This window comes from Aulonocara sp. 'chitande type north' Nkhata Bay, linkage group LG7 (assembly GCF_057382095.1).
Source record: "Aulonocara sp. 'chitande type north' Nkhata Bay isolate Kocher_YH1m ecotype deep benthic linkage group LG7, A_spYH_male_GT1.1, whole genome shotgun sequence".
Taxonomy (NCBI): domain Eukaryota; kingdom Metazoa; phylum Chordata; class Actinopteri; order Cichliformes; family Cichlidae; genus Aulonocara; species Aulonocara sp. 'chitande type north' Nkhata Bay.
The window spans coordinates 69,804,733-69,831,321 of NC_141350.1; the positions used below are offsets into that span (position 1 = coordinate 69,804,733).

Consider the following 26,589-nt stretch of genomic DNA (forward strand, 5'->3'; position numbering starts at 1 on the left):
CCTCGCAATGCAATCCCCAAAAAGCACTGGCATGACGTCAGGGTAGCATGGGTGTGAGCAACTTTTTTTCTCTATGCCCGTGATTACTGTGTTTCTTCACAAACAAACAAAAATCAGAAGACTTTGTGTGTGTGTGTGTGTGTGTGTGTGTGTGTGTGTGTGTGTGTGTGTGTGATAGACAGACTGTTTCCAGGAAATCAGGATGTGGGAGTCTCTTTGGGAGAACACAGTTCCTACATCTGTTTCTTTGTGTGTGTCTTGTAACTAATGTGGGAGGAGCCATTAACAAACAGCTGGAGCAGAGAGCTGATCACTGAAAACAGATTCAGACAGAGAGACAGACAGAGCTGTATCAGTGAGAGGTGGGACGCCGAAGACAGAAAAATGTCTTTTTTTGATTTCTGGAGCAGCACGAAGGAGAGAGGCGCGCTGCTGAGGAGAGCCAATCAGCTGAGGCTGAATCCTTCACAGCTGTAAGTCTGATTTAAACTGGTTTTCAGTGAAACGTGTGGGACAGTGATAGACTTTGGTTCACAAACCTGCAGCAGTAGAAGGACACGCACATGTTCGAGCACAGACTGCTCAGATTTCTGCAGAAAACTCTGAACAAAATAAAACAGAAAGAGAGGAGTAGCTGTCCTTTGTGTGGGGCCTGCAGGTGCAGGTCTATTTACCACTGATCGTTAGGGATGGGTACCGGTAATGGCACCGGTTCTGACATAAACGGTAGTAACCAGACCGAAAAGCAGCGCACATTTCGGTGTTTATTTCGGTGCTTTTTCCCCCCATGAGATGTCACACACTTTGGATTCTAGCCAATCATTTTACCTTTCCAAGGATAGTAGGCGGGTCCAGGTACGTACGTTCTTTTAGAGCAGAGCTACAGATTAAAAATGCCCAAGGCGAAGTGGTCAATAGTCTGGCTGTACTTCACAGCAAAAGATGCAAACTCAGCAGCAACAAGTGCTTTAAGGTGATACTGTGATAATGTGCAAAGGAGGTAACACCTCGAATCTGATGAAACACCTGGCGGCGCATAGCGCCGAGAAATGCACCATATTTGATAGCTTGCTGCGAGACCTCACACCGAGCACATCTACTGCGGGTGTGGTGCCTGTTATCGGACCCGGAGTTAGCAACATCCCCCAAAAACCCGAAGAGCAGAGTCCTGGCCCCTAGCCCTGCCAGTGTAGCAGAAATGATGAGGATGATGATGGCAGCAGCAGCCGTTCTTCTCTGCGTTATTAAACGTTATTAAATTAATGCATGTAAGGTGAACTAGCAACTAACATGAGAGGTTTTTGGACAAAGTGTGTGTTCTCCATTCTTTAAGCACCGGTTTGAGCACCGTTTAAGCACCGGCACCGTTTCAAAAGTACCGCTTTGGGACTGGTATCGGATAAAACCTAAACGATACCCATCCCTACTGATCGTACGGTATCACTGCGATTTGACCTTTTATCTTGTTTACTGGCTCTTCTCTCTCATACCTCCAAGCTATACAAAGTGCTACAGCCAGGATGTTAACACGTTTTAGTAAGCGAGCCCACATTACTGCTATTATAAAGCCGCTTGCTTTCTTCGATCGCAGACTCAGTATTTATTAGTTTTTCCTTGTACCCAGTTGAGTAATCCGAGTACAAGGTACATAATCTTATTGACAAAACAAAGGCAGAGTGTAGAGTCTACAAGAAAAGGATATCATATAGAGCCGGCTCCACAAACAACATGCACAGTCACCTGAGAACTGTCCACCCATCAGTGCAATGGGAAGATAAAACGCAGTCAGTTGAGTGTGACATTAATATTTCTGAATGCCAACGTTTCCCTTAATTAAAGATCTGGGCGTTCCCCCCCCCCCCCACCCCCTTTTTTTTCTCCATAATTTATTGCGTTGTGGTTTGCAGTTTTTTTGTGTTGTTTCACTTTAAATTTGTTCAAAAGGAAAAAGCTGAAAATTTAAGAAGTTAAAAGTTGAAATGTATGAAATGTAAATAGTTGTTTTTGTATTTTATAATTTATTTATTACATTATATGTGGAGTGAATAAATAAAAGTATATTTACAGTGGCCCCTAGAGACAAAGCACGTACACACTCCAAAACACAACGGAAGTGCTCCAGGATGCTATGGGCCGTGTTGAGCTTTTGTTACCTAGTGGCTACACAAGCCAGCAAGTACCAACAATCGAATTGGGTGTGTGGTAGTAACAGGTAAATTAAGTTCTTCTTCAATTATTTATATATATATATATATATATATATATAAACACCCAGCGCGCCCCTGCGGGTGGTTTATCCTTCAAGCTCAGGTCCTCTACCAGAGGCCTGGGAGCTTGAGGGTCCTGCGCAGTATCTTAGCTGTTCCCAGGACTGCGCTCTTCTGGACAGAGATCTCCGATGTTGTTCCCGGGATCTGCTGGAGCCACTCGCCTAGCTTGGGAGTCACCGCACCTAGTGCTCCGATTACCACGGGGACCACCGTTACCTTCACCCTCCACATCCTCTCGAGCTCTTCTCTGAGCCCTTGGTATTTCTCCAGCTTCTCGTGTTCCTTCTTCCTGATATTGCTGTCATTGGGAACTGCTACATCGATCACTACGGCCGTCTTCTTCTGTTTGTCTACCACCACTATGTCCGGTTGGTTAGCCACCACCATTTTGTCCATCTGTATCTGGAAGTCCCACAGGATCTTAGCTCGGTCATTCTCCACCACCCTTGGGGGCATCTCCCATTTTGAGCTCAGGACTTCCAGGTTATACTCGGCACAGATGTTCCTGTACACTATGCCGGCCACTTGGTTATGGCGTTCCATGTATGCCTTGCCTGCTAGCATCTTGCACCCTGCTGTTACAGTGGGGCAAAAAAGTATTTAGTCAGCCACCGATTGTGCAAGTTCCCCCACCTAAAATGATGACAGAGGTCAGTAATTTGCACCAGAGGTACACTTCAACTGTGAGAGACAGAATGTGAAAAAAAAATCCATGAATTCACATGGTAGGATTTGTAAAGAATTTATTGGTAAATCAGGGTGGAAAATAAGTATTTGGTCAATAACAAAAATACAACTCAGTACTTTGTAACATAACCTTTGTTGGCAATAACAGAGGTCAAACGTTTACTATAGGTCTTTACCAGGTTTGCACACACAGTAGCTGGTATTTTGGCCCATTCCTCCATGCAGATCTTCTCGAGAGCAGTGATGTTTTGGGGCTGTCGCCGAGCAACACGGACTTTCAACTCCCGCCACAGATTTTCTATGGGGTTGAGGTCTGGAGACTGGCTAGGCCACTCCAGGACTTTCAAATGCTTCTTACGGAGCCACTCCTTTGTTGCCCGGGCGGTGTGTTTTGGATCATTGTCATGTTGGAAGACCCAGCCTCGTTTCATCTTCAAAGTTCTCACTGATGGAAGGAGGTTTTGGCTCAAAATCTCACGATACATGGCCCCATTCATTCTGTCCTTAACACGGATCAGTCGTCCTGTCCCCTTGGCAGAAAAACAGCCCCATAGCATGATGTTTCCACCCCCATGCTTCACAGTAGGTATGGTGTTCTTGGGATGCAACTCAGTATTCTTCTTCCTCCAAACACGACGAGTTGAGTTTATACCAAAAAGTTCTACTTTGGTTTCATCTGACCACATGACATTCTCCCAATCCTCTGCTGTATCATCCATGTGCTCTCTGGCAAACTTCAGACGGGCCTGGACATGCACTGGCTTCAGCAGCGGAACACGTCTGGCACTGCGGGATTTGATTCCCTGCCGTTGTAGTGTGTTACTGATGGTGACCTTTGTTACTTTGGTCCCAGCTCTCTGCAGGTCATTCACCAGGTCCCCCCGTGTGGTTCTGGGATCTTTGCTCACCGTTCTCATGATCATTTTGACCCCACGGGATGAGATCTTGCGTGGAGCCCCAGATCGAGGGAGATTATCAGTGGTCTTGTATGTCTTCCATTTTCTGATGATTGCTCCCACAGTTGATTTTTTCACACCAAGCTGCTTGCCTATTGTAGATTCACTCTTCCCAGTCTGGTGCAGGTCTACAATACTTTTCCTGGTGTCCTTCGAAAGCTCTTTGGTCTTGGCCATGGCGGAGTTTGGAGTCTGACTGTTTGAGGCTGTGGACAGGTGTCTTTTATACAGATGATGAGTTCAAACAGGTGCCATTCATACAGGTAACGAGTGGGGGACAGAAAAGCTTCTTACAGAAGACGTTACAGGTCTGTGAGAGCCAGAGATTTTCCTTGTTTGAGGTGACCAAATACTTATTTTCCACCCTGATTTACGAATAAATTCTTTACAAATCCTACCATGTGAATTCATGGATTTTTTTTCACATTCTGTCTCTCACAGTTGAAGTGTACCTCTGGTGCAAATTACTGACCTCTGTCATCATTTTAAGTGGGGGAACTTGCACAATCGGTGGCTGACTAAATACTTTTTTGCCCCACTGTATGTGCTGGATTGTCTCTGGGGCATTTTTACACAGCCTGTACCTGGGGTCTTGCCTGGTGTGATAGACCCCAGCCTCTATGGATCTTGTACTCAGAGCTTGTTCTTGTGCTGCCATGATTGTGCTCTGTGCTGTCTTTCAGTCCAGCTTTGTCCAGCCACTGGTAGGATTTCTGGATATCAGCCACCTCCTCTATCTGCCGGTGGTACATACCGTGCAGGGGCCTGTTCTTCCATGATGGTTCCTCGTCTCCCTCCTCTTTCTTGGGTTTCTGCTGCCTGAGGTATTCACTGAGCACTCGGTCAGTTGGAGCCATCTTCCCAATGTATTCTTGGATGTTCGTTGTCTCATCCTGGACTGTGGTCCTGACACTCACCAGTCCCCGGCCCCCTTCCTTCCGCTTAGCGTACAGCCTCAGGGTGCTGGACTTGGGGTGAAACCCTCCATGCATGGTAAGGAGCTTTCTTGTCTTTATGTCAGTGGCTTCTATCTCCTCCTTTGGCCAGCCTATTACCCCAGCAGGGTACCTGATCATGGGCAGGGCGTACGTGTTGATGGCCCGGATCTTGTTCTTACCATTCAGCTGACTCCTCAGGACTTGCCTGACCCTCTGCAGGTACTTGGTGGTTGCAGCTTTTCTAGCGGCCTCTTCATGGTTCCCATTTGCCTGTGGGATCCCCAGGTACTTGTAACTGTCCTCTATGTCTACAATGTTGCCTTCTGGTAGTCCAATCCCCTCAGTTCTGACTACCTTCCCTCTCTTTGTTACCATCCGACTACACTTCTCCAGTCCGAACGACATTCCAATGTCATTGCTGTATAGCCTGGTAGTGTGGATCAGTGAATCGATGTCTCATTCACTCTTGGCATACAGCTTGATGTCATCCATGTACAGGAGGTGGCTGACAACTGCTCCGTTCCGTAGTTGGTATCCGTAGCCAGTCTTGTTAATGATCTCACTGAGGGGGTTCAGGCCTATGCAGAACAGCAGTGGGGACAGAGCATCTCCTTGGTAGATCCCATACTTGATGGTGACTTGTGCTATGGGCTTGGAGTTGGCCTCTAGTGTTGTACGCCACATCCCCATTGAGTTCCTGATGAAGGCTCTTAGGGTCCTGTTGATCTTGTACAATTCTAGGCATTCCAGTATCCAGCTGTGGGGTATTGTGGGCGACCGTGGCTCAGGGGGTTGGGAATCGCATCTGTAACCGGAAGGTCGCCGGTTCGATCCCTGGGCTCTCTGTCCTGGTCGTTGTGTCCTTGGGCAAGACACTTTACCCTACTTGCCTACTGGTGTTGGCCAGAGGGGCCGATGGCGCAATATGGCAGCCTCGCTTCTGTCAGTCTGCCCCAGGACAGCTGTGGCTACAACTGTAGTTTGCCTGAAGTGTACCTCTGGTGCAAATTACTGACCTCTGTCATCATTTTAAGTGGGGGAACTTGCACAATCGGTGGCTGACTACATACTTTTTTGCCCCACTGTATATATATATATATATATATATATATGATTGTTTGTGTATTAATACAAAAACAATAGACATGCATTCGATTGTGTAATTTAAATGATCTAGGTAGCTCTGTTTTGGAAGTTCAGTTAGAAATGTGTTTTGGAGTTTTTACGTGCTTTGGAATTTCTAAGTGCTTTGGAGTTTGTACGTGTTTCGTCTCTAGGGGCCCCCATAAATATTTATATATAAACATACATAAAGAAAACCAAGTTTTTTTACATTACTAATTCCTTTTGTGCATAATTTTATATTATTGTTAATAATAAATTAATTAAAGCAACAAAACAACCTGAAGAGCTGGTTGGGAGCCGAAAGGGCCGGTTCTCTAAAAAGAGCCGGAAATCCCATCACTATTAGCAAGCAGTTTGCTGACTGTAGCGTGGGAGATGGGTGGTCTCGTAGGGTGTCTTGCATTGAAATCTGCTGCAATGACCCGGTTACTGCATTCACCAGATATCAACACAATTTCGATCCGCTCCTCACGTGTTAACCTCTTCAACATGTCAATGGCTGTGAACAAAGAGAAACTTGTAAATAACTCATGAAAGAATAAAGTTACGTTGAAACCAAGCACACCATTGTTTTTCTTGTGACATTACCAGTAAGTTTGATGTGTCACATGGCCCTCTTCCTATAGAGATTGACAGACCACATGACTTTCACGCATTGCATGCCGTGAACTCGTGGCAAAACAATCCAAGTACCTGCATCAAATGCAAGCATTTGCAGCACCGCAAAACGTTCATTCTTCGGTTCCAATAAATTCTTGCTTTGTCTTTGCCCCCCAAAAAGGTATGTACAAAACGAAGGAGAACAATGCCGGTCCGTACAAAGACAGACTTGATGAAAAGTCAAAGAAAAGATACGAGGAAAAAAATCTAACCAGTGAAAGGGTCAGACCCTCACGAGCACACAGAGGGACAAAATACGTTAGCGTGCTGCCCAACTTCACCACGCTCATATTTATAATCATACGGTTCTTGGAGTGAGTGCATACACTCGTGAAGTTTAGTAACTTTAGGTCACTGCAACAAGCCCAGGTACAGTTTACCGACGGATGGGTACAGGACCTTGAAATGCACCGTGTAGAAAGTAAAGACCATCGTATGTATCATAAGTTTACCAGTCTCACAAATCGTAATCAGTGAATCAGCAGATCTTAAGTTCTGAGGAAGAGAATTCCACAGTCTGGTGGCCACAGTAGCAAAAGCTCGATCACCCCTAGTTTTCAGTCTCGTATACTGAATAACAAGTAATCCCTGACCACAAGACCTCAGAGACCTACTAGGGGCATAGGGCTGTAAAAGTTCAATGATGTATGATGGTGCTTGTTCTTGAAGAGCCTTAAATGTCAGAACCAGAATCTTAAAGTGGACTCTGAATTCGATAGGGAGCCAGTGTAACTGTATAAGCAACGGTGTTATATGTGAGTATTTCGATGTTTTCGTCAGAAGCCTTGCTGCAGCATTTTGGACAGTCTGCAGACGCTCCAGGGAACTTTTGTTTAGACATGTGAACAGTGAATTGCAATAGTCCAGTCGTGATGAAATAAAAGCATGAATAACAATCTCCAGTTCAGTATGAGATATTATGGGGCTCAATTTAGAAATATTTCTTAAATGATAGAAGCAAGACCGAAACAGAGATTTGACGTGAATATCCAATGTAAGAGCAGGATCGAAGGTTATCCCTAGGTTCCTGATAGATGGTTTCACAAATGTTGAAAGGGGACCAAGAGCATTCATTATGCTGGGTACATGTCTGTCTGGAGCACATAAAAGGACTTCAGTTTTATTTTCATTTAGTTGGAGGAAATTGTCGGCCATCCAACCTTTGATGGTTTCCAAACACACATTTAAAGTCCGCAGCTTAGAAGCATCTTCAGGTTTAAAAGATATATAGAGTTGGATGTCGTCTGCGTAGCAGTGGTAACAAATATCCTCAAAAGGGCTCAAAATATGCTGGAGAGGAAGTAAATAAATTAAAAACAATAATGGCCCCAGCACAGAGCCTTGTGGCACACCAAAGGACAGGGACGTAGAAGATGACCTGTACTTAGAAACTGCCACAGAAGAGTATCGTTCACAAAGATACGAGGAGAACCACTCTAAGGCAGACCCAGATACACCGACCCAGTATTTCAGCCTATCAAGCAAAATATAATGGTCAACGGTGTCAAAGGCCGACGTGAGATCCAACATTAAGAGAACAGAACACTTACCTGCATCGTTTTGCATCAGAATGTCATTGGAAACTCTAAGAAGGGCTGTTTCAGTAGAATGAGCTTTACGAAAGCCAGACTGAAATTTGTCAAAGATATTATATTTGTCTAAAACTGCTGTAAGCTGCTTAGCCACAATCTTCTCTAAAATCTTAGCAATTAACGGTATTTTTGAGATCGGTCTGTAGTTGCTAGTGAGAGATGGGTCCAGCATAGGCTTTTTTAACAGGGGGTATATAACAGCAGTTTTAAAATAAGCAGGGACTTTGTCAGATCCCAAAGAGGTGTTAATTATAGTGAGCATACAGGGACCAATAGAGTAAAAGACATTTTTGAATAACGATGCGGGTAAAATGTCGAGTGAACAAGAGGATACTTTTGTTGCACTAACTATTTTTCCCAGCTCGGATAGTGAAACAGGTAAAAATCTTTCTAAAACAACAGGCCGAACTGGCGTGGGAACTGACAGTGCAGATGCTGATGGGGACAATTTTTTCCTTATATTGCTAATTTTTTCTAAAAAGAAAGCAAGAAATGTTTCACAGTCTTCAGCAGAAGAAATAATGGCAGCAGGTGGAGCAGGAGTAATGATATCAGTAATAGTATCAAATAAGACCTTAGGATTACCTCTGCTCTTTGCAACCAACTGAGAAAAGTAAGCAGCCCTTGCATCTCTAATAGCACTGTTAAAAGAGGCTAAAAGATCCTTTAAATAAAGGAGATGAACATTTAAATGAGTTTTCCTCCATAACCACTCAGCTTTACGACAATTATGTTTTATAGAGCGGATGTTGTCATTTAGCCAAGGTAGGGACTTGGAAACAGGCACAGGTCTCATTTTAACCGGACAGATTTCATCTAAGATCGAAAGACAATGATGATTAAATAGATCTGTTGAGAAATCAACACCGTTTTGTGGGGATAGTGTTAAATTAAAAGCATCTGAGAACTTCTGCGCTGTGGAGGAATTTATAATGCGCGACATAACTGCCCGGTGAACAGGAGACATAGGCTCATGAAAAGACATGTTAAAAAGAATACAATAATGGTCAGAGATAAAAATGTCCTTAGAACAAATACAATCAATATTCAAACCCAAGGTAAAGACAAGGTCCAGTGTGTGACCTTTGTTATGTGTGGGGCCGGACACATGCTGGATAAAATGAAAAGAATCCATAATGTTGATAAAACCCCTGGCAAAGAGGTCGGACTCATCATCAACATGTATATTAAAATCCCCCACTAAAAGCAATTTGGACAACCTCATAGTAGAGGACAGGAAGTCGCTAAACTCCGCTAAAAACAAGCTGTTTGGGCCGGGTGGACGATACACCACAGCACAGTAAAAAGGATCCTTACTGCCGATTTTAATGAGCTGCAATTCAAAAGAAAGAAAGTGTCCAACTTTCACTGAACGGCAGTTGAAACGGCTCTGAAATGCCACCGCGAGACCTCCTCCACGACCAGATCCCCGAGGCTGGCTGATGACAGAAAAGCCATTTGGGCACATTTCAATAAGAGACGAATAGTCCAAGCCCCGCTGCCAGGTCTCGGTCAGAAGCAGGAAGTCCAGATTTTTAGAAGCAATAAAATCGTTAAGCACAAACGATTTATTAGTCAAAGATCGGGCATTAAAGAGCGCCATAGTCAGCGGGGTGAGAGCATCATTATTGGGAGAAGCTCGAGTTAAAGGACGTAAATACTCGAGATTAGAGCCTTCACGTTCGTATATTCCACTCACCGAGGGGATGAAAAGCGAGTCAGCAGGAGAGTCTGGATGAACCCTTCTGAGGTAGCACGGTCTCGGAGAGCCAGGCCCTGTATATCCAAGCAGGGCCGTGGAGAACAAATTCCTCTCTATGGAGCTGTTTTGAGCGTAAGTAACAGAGCACGCACGACATCGCTTTCCAATCAGCCCCCGTCGCCAGAAAAGCCTAAGCTTCACCTGGATACCTGATCTCCTTCCTCTTCTTCTCCGTGATCTACGGGGAACGCTGAGAACGCTGGCCGAGGATCCAGCCACTGGCGGTAGATGGAAAGTGCCAAAGGAGTGCGGGGAAAAGTGCGGAGAATGGAAAGTGCCAAAGGAGGAGGACGATGAAACATCTTGGGCCATCATTGAAGATCGGATTGATAACAGCGTCAAACGATCATAAACCAAGGCAGCCAGAACATCATTGATACAAATAAAAAACAGCAGAGTAGAGAAAAAAAACACGACGATAGAACGTGACAAACTGCACCCGGCAGCGGCGAAGCCAAACACAGGCGCCATCATACCGGAAGTGCTGATACAAAACAACTGTTTTATCATGTGAATAAAAGTATATGTTTTTGTCACTGTACCATGGTAATAACAGAAGCGAAACACAATATTGTGTCAGGAAAATTCACTATTTATGCACAATAAACAAAGGAGCATAGCACGACAATTTCTGTTCAGCGCCAGACTTGCTTGTAACCTATATCACCAATTATGTTAAGAAAAATGACGCATTAACTACAACAGCAGACTGACCTTTGTGGGAATGCTTGGAGCAGACTAACCTGTGAGCTGGAGTGTTCTGAGACATTATATTTGGTCTTTGAATGGCTGCAATCCAGTCGCCTCTTTGTTACTTCGGAAACATGGCTCGAACAATTTCTCTTCAACGACGTAATCCGATAACAACCGATCTCTTTACCCGTCGGCTTTCCGTGGCTGTCATGTGACCGGCTATTGCAGTTAATAATACACCAGCTTCTTGACATTTTTGTGTTTCTTTTTATCGCTGTGTGACTGATTTCAATTGAAAGCCTGCGTGCGCTAGTACCTCTTGCCACGAGTTCCCAGAATTCCTTGCGGTTTTACCCCTGAGTGACGTCACATTTTCAATCTCTATTGAAGAAACAAAAGTTGTATCCAAGATGGCCGATTTCTAAATGGCCACCATGGTCACCACCCATCTTGAGGAGTTTGCCCCCTCACATATACTAATGTGCCACAAACAGGACTTTAATAATGGATTGGATTTATATAGCGCTTTTCAAGGCACCCAAAGCGCTTTACAATGCCACTATTCATTCACTCTCGCATTCACACACTGGTGGAGGCAGCTACGGTTGTAGCCACAGCAGCCCTGGGGCAGACTGACAGAAGCGAGGCTGCCATATCGTGCCATCGGCCCCTCTGGCCAACACCAGTAGGCAAGTAGGGTAAAGTGTCTTGCCCAAGGACACAACGACCAGGACAGAGAGCCCGGGGATCGAACTGGCGACCTTCTGGTTACAGATACGCTTCCCAACCCCCTGAGCCACAGTCGCAATATCACCAACCATTCCCATGTTATTACGCTGTATCCATATAAATGGCCCACCCTGTACACACGCAGTTACTGTCCCTCCATTTACAAAGGCAGAGGCGTCACGGTGTGATTATTTTACGTGTAGTTTTCCTGTGTAATAATATTCAACATTGCTATCAATACATTTTTCAAAAATTGCCTCTCTGTGCCAAATGGGTTTAAAAACATAAAAAACTGGGATACTGTTTGTCTGTGATTTAGACGGGGGGAACAAATCGTGGCAGGATCAGCCTGATATTATTTGTATCCCGCTGTAACTTTACTGTATAAAGAGCAAACATCTCCAACATGTCAGGAGTAGTTAGTCACTACAACAAGTGTTTGTGAACTAAAAATCAATAATGTTGTATACTGTTTGTCCATGATTTGAACAGCCCAGCGCTGCTCCAGACGAAGGGAAAACCAATTCTGCAGGGAGACCTACCTCGGCACTTGTGCAGGTGAAGCCGAAGGGAAGATTTGCTTCACCATATTTTCTAGTCTTTGGCTTAGAATGAAGTTGGTTTGGAAACATATTCAGCGATGCTTCATCTCCTGCTTTGCGTTTGTGTTGGCACCCCGTGTTAACAGTGTCCAAGTGGGTTTTTTTTGGATTTTTCCCCTTTTCATACCACGTCCCCCCTGCAATGGCTCTGCGCCCCCCCCCCCCCCTAGGGGGCGGGCCCCGCAATTTGGGAAGCTCTGCACTAACCAGATCCAGTAGAGACTCTAGCATGAAGAGTTGGACACCACCAGATCCTCACAGGATTCACACCAGCTGGTTAGGGAAGCTAACTGCAAATGGATTAGACACACCTGCAATGACTAACTGAAGCCGGATAGTCTTGATCCCCGAGGATCCCCAGGACAGACTGGTCCCATCCAATTGTGAGCCAATAACCTGGCTTAGTACCACTTGGAAGCTTCTGTCAGGCGTCAGAGCAGCTAAGATGACCAGGCAAATAGCTCAATACATAAGAGGAGCAACAACAGGGATTGGCAGAAACACCAGAAGCACGAAACACCAGCTACAGTTGCTCAAGACTGCAAGACCAGACTTACTAACCTTAATCCCTAGAACTTCACAAGATCAACAGGACCCCAAGAGCCTTCATCAGGAACTCAGTTGAGATGTGGCGGACAACACTAGAGGCCAACTTCAAGCCCGTAGCACAAGTCACCATCAAGTATGGGATCTACCAAGGAGATGCTCTGTCCCCACTGCTGTTCTGCATAGGCCTGAACCCCCTCAGTGAGACCATTGACAAGACTGGCTACGGATACCGACTACGGAGTGACGCAGTCGTCAGCCACCTCCTGTACATGGATGACATTAAGCTGTATGGAGAAAGCTGGATTGGAGAAATATAGTCAGATGATAACAAAGAGAGGGAAGGTACTCAGAACTGAGGGGATTGAACTACCAGAAGGCAACATTGCAGACATTGAGGACACCTACAATTACCTGGGTATTCCAAAGGCAAACGGGAACCATGAAGAGGCTGCTAGGAAAGCTGCAACCACCAAGTGCCTGTAGAGATGAGGTAAGTCCTGAGGAGTCAACTAAATGGAAAATCAACACCTACACCCTGCTGGTGATCAGATAACCTCCTGGGATAACAAGCTGGGCAAATGAGTAGATAGAAGCCAATGACATCAAGAAAAGGACGTTTCTGCTAAAAGTTAGCAGAAAGAAACTAAAAGTTAGTTTCAAGTGCTTGCTCATACGGTGTTATGTGATTTTTGGGTTTTCTCTCCAATATTGGAGGTCTTTAGGTTATATAAAATTTCAGTTCTTTGTATTCTTGAACGGCCAAGAAAGACACGGCTCAAAGTGGTCAAACTCAAAAAATGATCATTAATTTTACATATTCCGGAATATGGAGACCTGAACACACGAACACACAAGCTCAGGTCTGAAGCACAAACAGAAAGCCTAGTCATTTATATAGACGTCACACACACTTTAAGCTTCGATCAAAGACTCTGCTTAGTTTCACTTTCTGGCTGCAGGTCCTATTTTCTCTGCAAAAGCATGCAGTTTCCTGTCAGTACTTTGTGGCACAGACTGTACTCAGAGTTGGGCCTTTTATATAAAACAATATAATCAGCAAATACGCATTCAGATTATTATATATTTAAATCTCAACAGTTACAATATAAAGCACCTTTAGGTGAGTGTTGTATAGCAGCGGTCCCCAACCTGTTTTTCACCACGGACCGGTTTATGCCCGACAATATTTTCACGGACCGGCCTTTAAGGTGTCGCGGATAAATACAGCAAAATAAAACTAGTACTGAAAAAAAGAAGATTTATTCATAACACACGTGGAAAGACCCAGGAAAACCGAGTTAACAATAAAAACTATAACAAAATAACGCTGAAAACCGATAAAAACCCTGAAAACCAGACATTTCACACCTGAGCCTCAACTCTCGCGGCCCGGTACCAAACGACTCACGGACCGGACCCGGCTCTGGAGGACTCGGGGGTCCATGAGCAGTTTTGACTGTTGTTGTTGTTATTATTATTATTATTATTATCGTTATTATTTGGTGATGTGTGTGTTTTTCTGCAAAATGCTGTGTTATTCTGTGTTTCACTCATTATATGTATAGGCAGGGTGTGGGTGTGTACATGTGTGTGTGTCTGGAGGATGGAGGACAGCCACCTGCAGGCCTCGTCAGGGGAGCTACTTAGGAGAGTGTTGGAGCTCTCACCGACGCGGGATCATTGCGTTGTCATCCCAAGTTAGTGTGTGGCAGTGTATAAGAGCGCAGTTCGTATATGCCCGTGGGGGTCAGTGTTGACGGCTGTTTCTGTGGTTTTCCTGCAGGTGGAAGAGTGGACCAGAAAGGCAGCACGCACGGGTGTGCGGAAGCACGACAGCGGGGAGCACGAGCACAGACGTCGGAGGGGAGCACACACACAGGAGTCAAGGGAGCAACGGGGATTTTTTGTGTTTACAGCTTTCACTGTAAATAAAGTGCACTGTTTGCATCGCAGAAACCTGCGTTTTGGGTCCTCATTCCCCACATCCCCACGGTCTGCCAGCCAGACCGTGACAGAATTGGTGTTATTTAAATAAAATTGAACCGAATAACACTGAGAAATCTGATAATGATTAATAACAGCCCTACAGACAGCTGCACCTCTGTAAGTGGCTTCAAGGAAACCAAACCAAAACCTCTCTTCCCTACAGAAACCTGTTGCTAGGCAACAGCGAGGTTCGACCACTTCTCCAGGATGAGAGAATGGCGTCTCTGCTGCCACCTGTAGGTATGGAGGTTTTCAGATGCTTCACAGCAGTCTCAAAGGAGGTGGTCCAACAACGACACGAAGCTGAGGTAAAGGAGCGAAAGGCGTGGAAGCACCAAAAGGTACCGATCAACTTTCAGGAATCAGTGATAGATAATCAATCAGTAAAATTAATACTGCTGATAAGTTGCATGAGGGGAAGCTCTTCTGTGTAACTCAGGCAAGTGAGAAAAACCTGACCAAACCTGCTCGTCACCTGGAGACTGGGAAGTCCCTCCCTTTCATCTATGGTGCCCCCCCCCCTCAGCTTCTCTGCACCCCATTGGAGGATCTGGATCCCTTCTACCAATCACAGAAGGTCTCTGATCCCCTGGTCTCTCTGATGTGTCTGTCCATCTGACCTGTCTTTCTCTGTCTTTCTTGGACCCGTCTCCCTCTGACCTTCTCTCTGTGACCAGTCATGTCCACCCTAGCTGGAAAACTCAAAAACTTATTTTATTGTTGTTGTCTGTTGTCCTCCTGGGCCTTACTCTGGGTTTCTGAATTCTCCAACTTTGTATGAGATTTTTGTGATCTTCATGTCTCTGTCTGATCGTTTTAGGTTAACATCAATGATTTTTAGCTCGTCAATGTGCCTAGTCGACCCATTCAGAGTAATGATTTATTATAAGAGTTTCAATCAGGATCTGGAGTGCATCACAGCACAGAAAAAGAATAGTGAAGGTTACAAATGATCTTCTTATGGCCTCTAACAGTGGACTCATCTCTGTGCTTGTCCTGTCAGATCTCATTGCACCATTCAATACTGCTGAGCACAATATTTTACTACAGAGATTAGAACACATTAAAGGTACTGCACTGGAGTGGTTTGAAACATATCTGTGTCAAACAATAGTTTGTTCATGTAAACTTGGAGCCTTCTTCACACATATAAGTTTTTCGTGGACTTCCACTGGCTTCTGTGCTGGAACCAATTTTATTTACATTATAAATGCTTCCTTTAGATAATCTTAGTAAAAAACTGCATCCGTTTTCACTGCTATGCAGCTGATACGCACCTTTATTTATTCATGAAGCCAGATGATACAAATCAAATTTTGTCCTTCAGTGCACATATTAAACAACTATGTAGGACTGCTTTCTTGCATTTTTGCTATGTCTCTAAATTTAGAAACATCCTGAGTGAAAAACTAGTTCCTGCATTACTTCTAGGCTGGACTACTGTAAAAAGAAAAAGAATGCTTCAGACCCTTCCCATTTAAATAACGTCCATTTCAAATTTGCCTTTCCTAGCCAAAATTCATGAAATGATAGTGGCTGCACAGGTTCATAGACACCTCACTGGAAATTACTTGTTTCAGTCCGGTGTCCGTTCTTTTCATAGTACAGGAACAGCTCTAGTAAAAATCCCTACTGATCTTCTGCTTGCAGCTGACTCTGGACTCATCTCCATCCTCATTCTCCTTGACCTTGCAGTAGCTTTTGATACTATTTCCCACCGCATCCTTCTTTATAGATTAACATCTATTAGGATCAGTGGTACAGCACTCGCCTAGTTGACCTTGTATCTCTCTGGCTACTCACAGTTTGTTCAGTTACTCACAGATCAGTATCTACTCCAGTTAACTCCGGTGTTCCCCAAGGCTCTGTCCTGGGTCCTTTTTATTATCTATCTCCTACCCCTAGGTAATATTTTCAGAAAATATAACATCCAGTTTCACTGCTACGCAGATGACACCCAGCTCTACCGGTCCTCCAAACCCACAACTACTCTCCCACCCACATCAGTTTCTGACTGTTTAAGTGAAATCAAGGTCTGGTTTACCCACAACTCTCTTAAAATCAATGGCAATAATGGCACTCCTTGGTGGCTTCTTGTCCGGGCCTGGAGCCTGGGGCTCGCTCGGGCCACTTCGGAGGTGGGGTGCCCCCAGCCTCTCAGCCTGGGGCTCGGTCACTCTGGCGCAGCTGGCTGCCGGCGGAGCTCACGGGCGCGTCACTGCAACTCCCCCTGGCTTCTGCTCCGCGGCTGCTGAGTGAGCCCTCATCTGGGACTCTCCTCAGCTCTTTCTGTGGCGCGGCTGCCCCTCTGTTGGTCTTCCTTGGTCTCTTGTGTTCTGGGGGCCTCTGGATGTCTGGAGTTTTGATCTCCTCCATACCTGCTTCATGCCCTGGAGGACGGGGCTGTGGCCCCCCCACACCCTCTAGCAGATCATTACATGAAGGAACCTTTTAAAAAAAACAAGCGCGTCCATGCTCACAGGTGTACACACGGGTGATCACACCCACAAACTACACCCTTTTTGGCTCCTACCTCAAAGCACACTGTGTTCTGTTGATCTTATGTGCTGCACAATAATGTTTAATATTTAGTATTTACTGTCATATTCCCATATATCATTGTGATGTTGTTTGTTGTATTGCTCTCATTTTCTTGTTTTCTTTTTCTTTCTCAACAGGTGATCCAGGTGGTTGATATATGTATTTTTTGTCTGCTTATTTAGTTGTTTTTTGTTTTTTTGCCCTCTATCCCCGTCCCTCTTGTCCGCTGTTTTTCTTTCCCTCTTCCTTTCTCCCTTTTCTTTTCCTCATTCAAGTCTGTCCCGTATCTAGCAAGTGAAAATAAAAAATAAAATAAACAATGAAAGGTGAATCAAATAGACCATTACGGCAAGGCTGGGATGGTCAATTTGGTAAAGTAAATCCGTTGGGCATCTTTCTTTGCCTTTAGACAACAATTTTGATGCAAAAGAGCCAAACGGGACAGGCAAAAAAGAAAAAAAAATTAATTAATTAATGGCAATAAAACAGAATTAATTCTAATAGGCACCAAATCAAAACTGACTAAAGTTCCAACCAGATGTCTTTCATTATCCATTAATAACTGTTTTGTCACACCCTCCCCTCAGGTTAAGAGTCTTGGTGTCATCCTCGATAGCACTCTTTCCTTCACAGCACATATAATATTTTCATCTCCGTAATATTAAACGCCTTCATCCCTCACTCACTCCAAACAGTACCGTCATACTTGTCAATGCTCTTTTCACATCTCTTTCAGATTACTTTAATTCTCTTCTCTATGGTCCACCTCCATAAATTGCATTTAGTTCAAATTACAGCTGCTCGTATTGTATCCAGAACTAGATCCACTGAACATATAACAGCTGTTCTTAAACAGCTCCATTGGCTCCGGGTTCACCTCCCTGCCAATTTCAAGATCCTGCTTCTTACTTTCAAAGCCCTTCATAACCTCGCTCCATATTTATCTGATCTTCTCCACACATACTCACCCCCTCGTACACTCTGCTCTTCTTCAGCTTCCCTTCTGTCTGTTCCACCTGCTCGTCTGACTACCATGGGACTCAGAGCCTTTAGTTGTTCTGTCCTGAGACTTTGGCCACACTTCCACCAGATCTCCAGACCACAAACCGTCTCTTCACTTTTAAATACTTTCTTAAAATTATTTATTCAGCACTGCATACCCTTCATTATGACTCCGTCTTAGTGCATTTTTACTTTGATTTGACTTTTATACTTTCATCTTTATTGTTTCCCTGTTAAATCCAGAATTCAAAATCCTGCTAGTCACAAAAAAGGTCTTGACTCATCTATCTCTGATCTGTCTGTCCCTCACCTCCTTTCTGTCCCTTATTTGTCTGTCTCTCATCCATCTCTCTGTCTCTTACTTGTCTGTCCTTCACCTGTCTGTCTCTCACCTATCTGTCCCTCACCTGTCTGTCTCTCACCCGTCTGTCTCTCACCTATCTGTCCCTCACCCGTCTGTCTCTCACCTATCTGTCCCTCACCTGTCTGTCCCTCACCTGTCTCTCTGCAGACCTTCATGGTTCTCAGTAAAGGAAACATCATTAACAGGTTTAGTGCTGACTCGTCTTGTTACCTGCTGAGTCCATTCAACCCGTTGAGGACCATCGCCATCAAGACCCTTCTTCATCCATATCCTTTATGATGTCATAGTGTCAGGAGCCTCTGTGTGGTCAGGTTTTAGCTCTCTGGACCAGGTGAGCTGAGTTTTCCCTGAACTCTCACACATTCTTCAGTATATTCATCCTACTGGCGATCCTGGGCTTCGGTGTTCTGGAGTTCAAATTTCCTGTGGTGAAGTAAGATACACACACACACACACACACACACGAACACACACACACACACACACACACACACACACACACACACACACACAGATCTTTCATCAGGAGCAGAAAAACACGACTAAGTGATGAACAGGGCTGTTGATGGCAGCATCGATGAGTCACAGCATGAGAATGGTTTTAAAGTCTAAATCCATGCTAAGGCTCAAAGACAAAGAGCCAGTCTGTCCTCAGTCTGTCCTCAGTCTGACAGCAGCAGCACACACAGGTCTGTAAAGGTCAAACTGACTTTGCTCGCTGTTGTCGAGACAGGAAATGCTCAGAGTGTTCTGATATGTGAACAGATTTGTCATACAGACAATTAAGAGACGGCTTAAAGGGCCTGTTGTGATGTTTCTCCATCGAGACAGCTTTTGTGTGACTCGTCCATTTAGGAGAGATCTGCGGTGGAAGTGTTTGCCTCCTCTTCAGTATAATGGAAGCACTTTTACTGTCTTGGGCTGGCTGTAGCTCAGGAGTTAGAGCCAACTCAAACTAACTAACTGAAAGTTTGGCGGTTCAGTCCCTGGCTACTCCAGTCTGCATGCCAAAGTATCCTTTGGAAAGAACCCTGAGCTGGTGTGAAAGCTCTCAATCAATCAATCAATCAATCAATGCTTTATTCGCCACACACAGGTTGCCCTGCAGTGAAATGGGATCCCCCCCTCCCCGACCTTACACACACAACACAGACATCACATGGGGATACAGGTCAGAGATCGGTAGCGTTACAGAAAAACACTGAAATGTACACTACAATGGGAAAGTACAAGAGTAAAAAAAGAGACCTCTACTCATGCTGGGCTCCTGGGAGGACAGCATGAGAACAGGAAACAAAAAAACTCCTCTGCACAGAAAGCACATAAATGTCCACAGCACAACATTATGGAGCACGTGACAAGCCACAGGGTTGAGTAGGGGGTGAGGAGTAATCCGAAGCAAACACAGCAGCCATCCTGCCCTGCGCTATTATTCCAGCGCGGGCCCAGACCCGCCGTGTTCTCCAGGAGGGAACAAGCATCGGAGGCGTTTGGAAAGGGAGGGGGGATGAGTGTGTGCATATCAGTGTTGATGTATGTGTGTGCGTGTCCAGAGTTTAGCTGAGACAGTGTCCTTCACCCTGCCAGGCTAAGTAAACAGTCTTCCAGCCAACCCAGATGGCCTTGCATGGAATAGAAGGAACAGACTCAAGACAGTCGTTATCAGGGTGTTGTTGTTCGGCTCCAGCCTTGAGCCGACATCTGGCGCCGAAGGGACAGCTGCATTATGATGGTGATTTTTCTTTTATGCGGACAACTCATGAGAATTTCAAAGCTGTTCTTTAACACTCCGACACTGGTCTCTCAATCTCCCGTTGCAGAGCCGCGAGCTTCTCCATGATGTTATCAAACTTGCGCTCCGTGGTCTTGTCAATTCTTGTGCTCAAGGAGCAGATTCTGAGACCTCACGACCGCAGAGAGCTGCTCCAAGATGTGATTTAACTTTCACTCAGAGGTGTTATTCTGAGTATTCATGGCAGCCATAAGATTCTCCAAGCTCTTAACCGTGCTGCACTCAGTGAGCCCATTCTGAGACGTCGCGCCTCGTCCCATTGTTTCAATCCCAGCGGGCAGCCTTGGGGGGGTTTGAACAGCCGGTTCCACTTTCTTAATTCTCCAGGGCACTCGGGCTCTCCCGAGCCCAAACTTCTCTGGTGTGAAAGCTCTCTGTCTCACGTTTATGTGAACAGGTACGTGTACATGGCAATCTTCATGTTTGAGGCTCTGGTGAAAGTCGTGGCAAGAGGCTTCTGTGTGGGACGCTTCACCTTCCTCAGAGATCCCTGGAACTGGCTGGACATCATCATCATCAGCACCCTGTAAGGCTCAATAACACACCTCACACTCTCACACAGACTGTATGTACAGCCATGAATCTGCATTCTTTCTAATGACCAGCAGGGGGCAACTTCAGGTTGCACAAACAAAATTCAGTGTAATCTGTTTTAGATTTATTGGAAAACGGCTGACATGAAGTTGGTGAGACTTATTTCTCTGCCGTGATTCTCCGACACGTACAGTTATTGGAAAAGAAAGTTTTCACAGGACGATCCTGAGAAAAAAAACAAGTCCAGCCTTATTGCCTTCATGGGAGTTAAGAGGGTAAGCAGCCCCAGCTCCTAATCGAGCCAGACTGATTAGTCATACAGAAAATGATCACATCAAGCTGTTGCTGCTGAAGGTGTCTCTCCAAGCTCATTGATGAGGTACAATTAGGACTGCTTATACTGTGAGTTTGTTAATGGAAGAGCTCCTCTTTGTTCACTTCTTTAACCTCCTAGGACCTGGCGTCCACGTGTGGACATCACATTTTGGGTTATTTAGACCGAAATACTCAATTTCGCTCTGCAACGGCCTGATATCCACTCACGAGGACATTATACTCCTACTGTTCTACTGAAATTTTAAACAAATATCCTCATATGTGGCTTTCATTTTTCTTAGAAACAAAAATTAGGTAAAAAAAATAATCTGGTAATTCTTTATTTTTACATTCATCGGGTCCCAATATGCCCAAATATCAAAGAGAAATTAAAAATGCATGCCGAGGAAGAGTTCGGATCTTAGGGGGTTAATGTTGGTTACAGATTAACGTGATCCAAAAAACAGGAAACAGTATAAAAGAGCCTTCACAATAAGAGCCTCTCAGTCCTGAATAACAAGGCTCACTGCAGCTCAGAAAATACTCAAGAAATGTGATCCACCGATTGAATCCACTCAATGCTGGATGTGACCTTTACAGTTACACCAACACAGTTCTTGTCAGTGTGGTCTCATATCTATAGATCCATGTCCGTGCAAATAAGGTGGGCTTTTTCCAGCTGTGAAGATGAAAATTATCTTTTTGCTGCTTTCACCACCACATCCATCCATCCAGTTTTCTTCTGCTTATCTGAAGCTGGGTTGCAGGGACAGCAGCCTAAGCAGAAAAGCCGAGATCTCTCCACGATGTCCTGGGTCTGCCCCGGGGCCGTTCCTTTGTTATTACCCTTATATTTCGAGTTTAGTTGTTCCTTGGTTCAGGCACTGAAACTCCCTGTTTAGGTTTGGGACTCTTTCAGTGTTTGAATCCAGGCTGACATCAAACACTGTCCCAGCAAACTGACCACAGAGACTCTTGATGTTTCTTAAGGCTTGGTAACAAGCTAACCTCCTGTAGCTGAACGCTCGCTGTGCTGCTCTGCTTTCCTGTGTAGCTTTCCTGTGTACGTCTCCTCTACCTTTGTCACTGATAAAGGTTTTAGATTTATATTAGGACACTAACTGTCACGTCCTCATCACCGGCTTTGCTTCTGTATGTTCTGCTCGACACACTTTGGCTTTTTCCTGCTCGGCTGTAAATGTGTCTTTATGTTTTACAGCTGCTTTAATCACTGCTTCATGATGATGATGATGATGAAGGTGGTGATGATGACTCTGTGTCTCAGATTGGTGTCACAGTTCGTAGATTTGGGGAAGTTTGCTGTGCTGATGACGATTTCTCTGCTGCTGAAGATCTTCACATGCAGCCGAGGTGTGTGTGTGTCTGTGTGTGTGTGCGCGTGTGTGCGTGCGTGTGTCTGTGTGCGTGTGTCTGTGTGTGTGTGCGCGTGTCTGTGTGTGTGTGTGTGTGCGTGCGTGTGTCTGTGTGCGTGTGTCTGTGTGTGTGTGTCTGTGTGTGTGTGTGTGTGCGTGTCTGTGTGTGTGTGTCTGTGTGTGTGTGTCTGTGTGTGTGTGTGCGTGTCTGTGTGTGTGTGCGCGTGTGTGCGTGCGTGTGTCTGTGTGTGTGTGTCTGTGTGTGTGTGTGCGTGTCTGTGTGTGTGTGCGCGTGTGTGCGTGCGTGTGTCTGTGCGTGCGTGTGTCTGTGTGTGTGTGTCTGTGTGTGTCTGTGTGTGTCTGTGTGTCTGTGTGCGTGTGTCTGTGTGTGCGTGCGTGTGTCTGTGTGTGTCTGTGTGTGTCTGTGTGTGTGTGTGTGTGTGTGTGTGTGTGCGACTTGTATTCACAGCGGGGGCTGTCTTCACAGGTCTGAAGAAGACAGTCGAAGCTCTTGTCCAATCGGTGAAGAGGCTTGGTTGTGTCATCATCCTGACGTTGTTCTGCCTGAGCATCTTGGCTATGATTGGTTTACAGCTCTTCATGGGAACCCTGAAGAACAAATGTGTCATCTGGTCGATGAACACAAACACGACAGAGTTCGATTTCCACAACCACACCACCTCTCCAGGTATGATGGTCGTACCACGTCCTGATTGGCCGGTTAGCCTTTTAAGACAGTCAGATGGCTGACTCGCAGGTCTTCTTCCAACATTACAATGAAAGCAGTGGAAAGAGATCTCATGTGAGATCAGGTGAACCTCTGAGGAAAAGTCTTCAGGTCCAAAAACAGTTTTATTTGTTGTTATCAGATTTTAAAATCACCCGCAACAATGTAGATGCTGAGAATTGCAGCATAAATGTGACCTTGAATCTGTCATTGAGAGTATTTCCTGGCTCAGTGATGTATTAAACATGTCCGTGAAGACAGCTCTGCAGCACGGTCCCTCAGTGCTCGTCCAGGGATGTTATCAGGACCTGGGGCTCTGCGAGAATTGATTAGAAAATTTAGAAATGTTCAGCTGGCTTTGTAGTGCAGACTTCAGCACCTGTCATCGTTGCCACCCCTGCCCTTAAATTAGAAAGGTGAAACATGATCTGTTTGTACGGTTTGGATGTCTGTCTGCCTTCTAGAAAACTATTACTACATTCCTGGACATCCTGATCCTCTGGTGTGTGGAAACCAGTCAGACGCTGGGTAAGTAAACATGAGTCTCTTTCATTCACTGACAACAACAACAATAAAAACAAACTGTTTTTTATGTGTTCAGGTGCTGTCCAGATGGTTTCACCTGTGTGAAAGCAGGAAGTAACCCAAACTTCGGATACACCAGCTACGACTCGTTTTTCTGGTCTCTGATGTCACTTTTCAGACTCATGATGCATGACTTCTGGGAAAGCCTGATGCAGTTGGTCAGTAACTCACCGATGACCACATGCAGGCTCCTCCCAGTACTCCGGTTGTCTCATCTGTTTCTCTCACCTGTCTGTCCCTTTGCAGACGTTGCGAACTGCAGGAAAATCCTATCTGATCGTCTTTCTGTTCGTCTTCTTCCCGGGTTGTTTCTTCCTGCTCAGTCTCATTTTGGCAGTGGTTGTTGTGACACGAGCGGAGCAAGAAGAGACTCAAGATGCCGAGGCCATACAAAGAGAAGAAGAGTTCGGACGGATTGTGGAGGTGCTGAAGAGGAGAGAGGAGGAGGAGGTCAGTAAGGACTCATTGCTTCCACAGGAATTAGGAGGGCAATGAGCAGCCAAATACTAATCAAGTCTAATCAGATTTAGTTCATTGGTTGGTCATCAGTAAGTGTGTGCACCTCTTTAACAGCAGATTTTGTCAGTTTGCTGTGGAGCATCCAGGTGTGTGCTAACACAATACCACCTTCTCTCCAGGACTGGGTGCTGCACCTTCAAAAAAACAAAAGCAGGAATCAATGATCCACACACGGGAATAAAGTTGCTTCTTATTTGCTGAACCTTGTGTCACATGTTACAGGTGCAACTTTTTTACGTCTACCTAACTTACAGCCCTCTCTTCTTCTGAATTCTTACATTTATCTCGACTTCTGGAACAGACTCAACACCGCTGTTGGGTCTGCGCTACAGCAGGCCCGCTGGTTCAGACTGATTCCTGTAAAGAAGGAAATACAGAACAGCAATCGATCGGTTTTCACATGCTACAGCAAGGGGAGGATGTCGGGGCAGCCCTTCTGCCCTCGAGCTCAGATTACTCCAAAGAACCAGCCCCCGCTTGCAGCCTTTTTTTGTGTGACACACAGTTTACACAAGCACCCATTGTAAAAAACCCCTATGGTCACAAAAGGTTAAAACACTGCGTGTGTGTGTGTGTGTGTGTGTGTGTATATGCATGTGCGAGCATGTTTGTGTGTGTGTGTGGATGGGGGTACGTTTGTGTGACTTCCTGCTGAGGATGTGCCTACAGTTACGCTATAGCCCCCCTCACCATTCAACAGGCTGGGGAGGGCAACAGAAACAGAAGGATGTCTCTGAGCACACAGTTTAAGGCCAGGCTTACAAACTTAAGTACAATAATGGCAACATTTAACAATTTCAGCCTAACAACCACCTTTCCTGGCCTCGCCAGTATAGCAACACACAATGCCCTATCTCAACAATCAACCTACTCTGTGCGCTTCTCCAGAGAAATAAACATGAACTTAAAACGCCTGTACTGATAATAACTGTTATGCATATATAAACAAATGATTCATTATGATACCACACTGGGCATTGCAGCAAATTCACGGCAAGAACTGATGCTCAGAGAAACCACAGAGAAACCCCAGTTACTGTGGCTGAGGTCCAACAGCCCCACCTCAGACTCTACAGGCCTCATTGAGCAGGTTGATGGGCTCCATGGCCACGACAAAAGGGAGATCAGAGTCGCCTTTATTGGCCGTGTATATGCGCAGACACATACGAGGAATTTGGTTCGGGTAGATGACGACTCTCAATCACAGCAATGTAAATCACAACAATATGTAAACAACACAATAGAAACAATATAAAATAACCATAAGGTGTGTGTCTCTAGGAGGAGAGCCACACCAACAGCTGAGCTCTGACAGCTTGGAACACTGGCACACTAGGCCCAGGTGTTGCCAGTGTTGCTAAAACATTCCACACCTGTACAAAATATACTGGAATAACACGAGTAGGTCTATTATCGGGCTTTAGTTCTGTTCATATATCAAACACGTCCTATTCTTCATCTAAATATCCTTCTGTGTCTAGCATGTGACCAATCCTGCAGACCTGTCGGCAGCATTTAAAATCCAGCTGTTCCAAAAACCTTTCACCAGCTTCTTCTCAACTTATTGTGTCAGCCGTGACCTTTCTGAGACAAAATAACCCTGTTTGGAAACTGTTCAGAGTACTGTGGGATGGCTCTGCTGAAATCGTCATTTAGCATAACTGAGTTTGGGTGTTTTGTTATGGACAGCAGGCTTCCAGCAGGGCAGAGACTCCAGAGCAACAGGACTCACTGCAGAAGAAGAAATCAGCTGGTATACGAGCTACTAAGCAAGAATACGTTGAAGGTAAACAGATATTTACCTCCACCTCTTTAACCTCCACCTTCCTTCATTGGGACAGGACAACACGCTCTGTCACTGAGAGCAGTCACAGACAAACGCGAAGAGCCGAGGCTCTGCAGACAACTTAATGCTGACACAGTTTGTGGCCTCACAGAGTAGCTTTGTGTTGCAGAGGCAGAGGAGCACCACCGGCCTTTGTGCTGCACCTGCACTGACGCCTTCCTGAAGGGGGACTGTTGTGGCTGCTGGCGATGGCTCAAACAGCAGTTTCACACCTTTATCACGAACCCTTTCTTTGACCTGGTCATCATCATCTGCATCATTGTTAGCACCATCTTCACAGCCATGGAACATTACCCTATGATGGAGGAGTTCATGGAGACCCTGGTCATCGCTGAGCTGGTGAGTGTTGAAGAAGTGTCTGCAGACCCTGTTATCTCCTACTTGGTTAATTTAATGGCAGCTTCTTCACTGCAGGCTAAAATCAGGACTTTTCCATTCTGCT

At 45.3% G+C, this 26,589-nt stretch overlaps 1 protein-coding gene across 1 annotated transcript in view; it reads left to right on the forward strand.

Annotated features, from left to right (window-relative positions):
- Positions 1–348: 348 nt before the first annotated feature.
- The window catches only part of LOC147326894 (sodium channel protein type 4 subunit alpha B-like), a 93,731-nt gene continuing 67,490 nt past the window's right edge, over positions 349–26,589 (forward strand). The window contains exons 1-13 of the mRNA XM_086302300.1: positions 349–473; positions 14,713–14,890; positions 14,989–15,126; positions 18,604–18,721; positions 18,817–18,889; positions 20,646–20,774; positions 22,383–22,468; positions 22,958–23,158; positions 23,662–23,725; positions 23,799–23,940; positions 24,029–24,232; positions 25,991–26,087; positions 26,257–26,486. Of these exons, the coding sequence (XP_086158426.1) occupies positions 385–473; positions 14,713–14,890; positions 14,989–15,126; positions 18,604–18,721; positions 18,817–18,889; positions 20,646–20,774; positions 22,383–22,468; positions 22,958–23,158; positions 23,662–23,725; positions 23,799–23,940; positions 24,029–24,232; positions 25,991–26,087; positions 26,257–26,486 (1,749 nt within the window). The 5' untranslated portion in view covers positions 349–384. The remainder of the gene's footprint in view (positions 474–14,712; positions 14,891–14,988; positions 15,127–18,603; positions 18,722–18,816; positions 18,890–20,645; positions 20,775–22,382; positions 22,469–22,957; positions 23,159–23,661; positions 23,726–23,798; positions 23,941–24,028; positions 24,233–25,990; positions 26,088–26,256; positions 26,487–26,589) is intronic.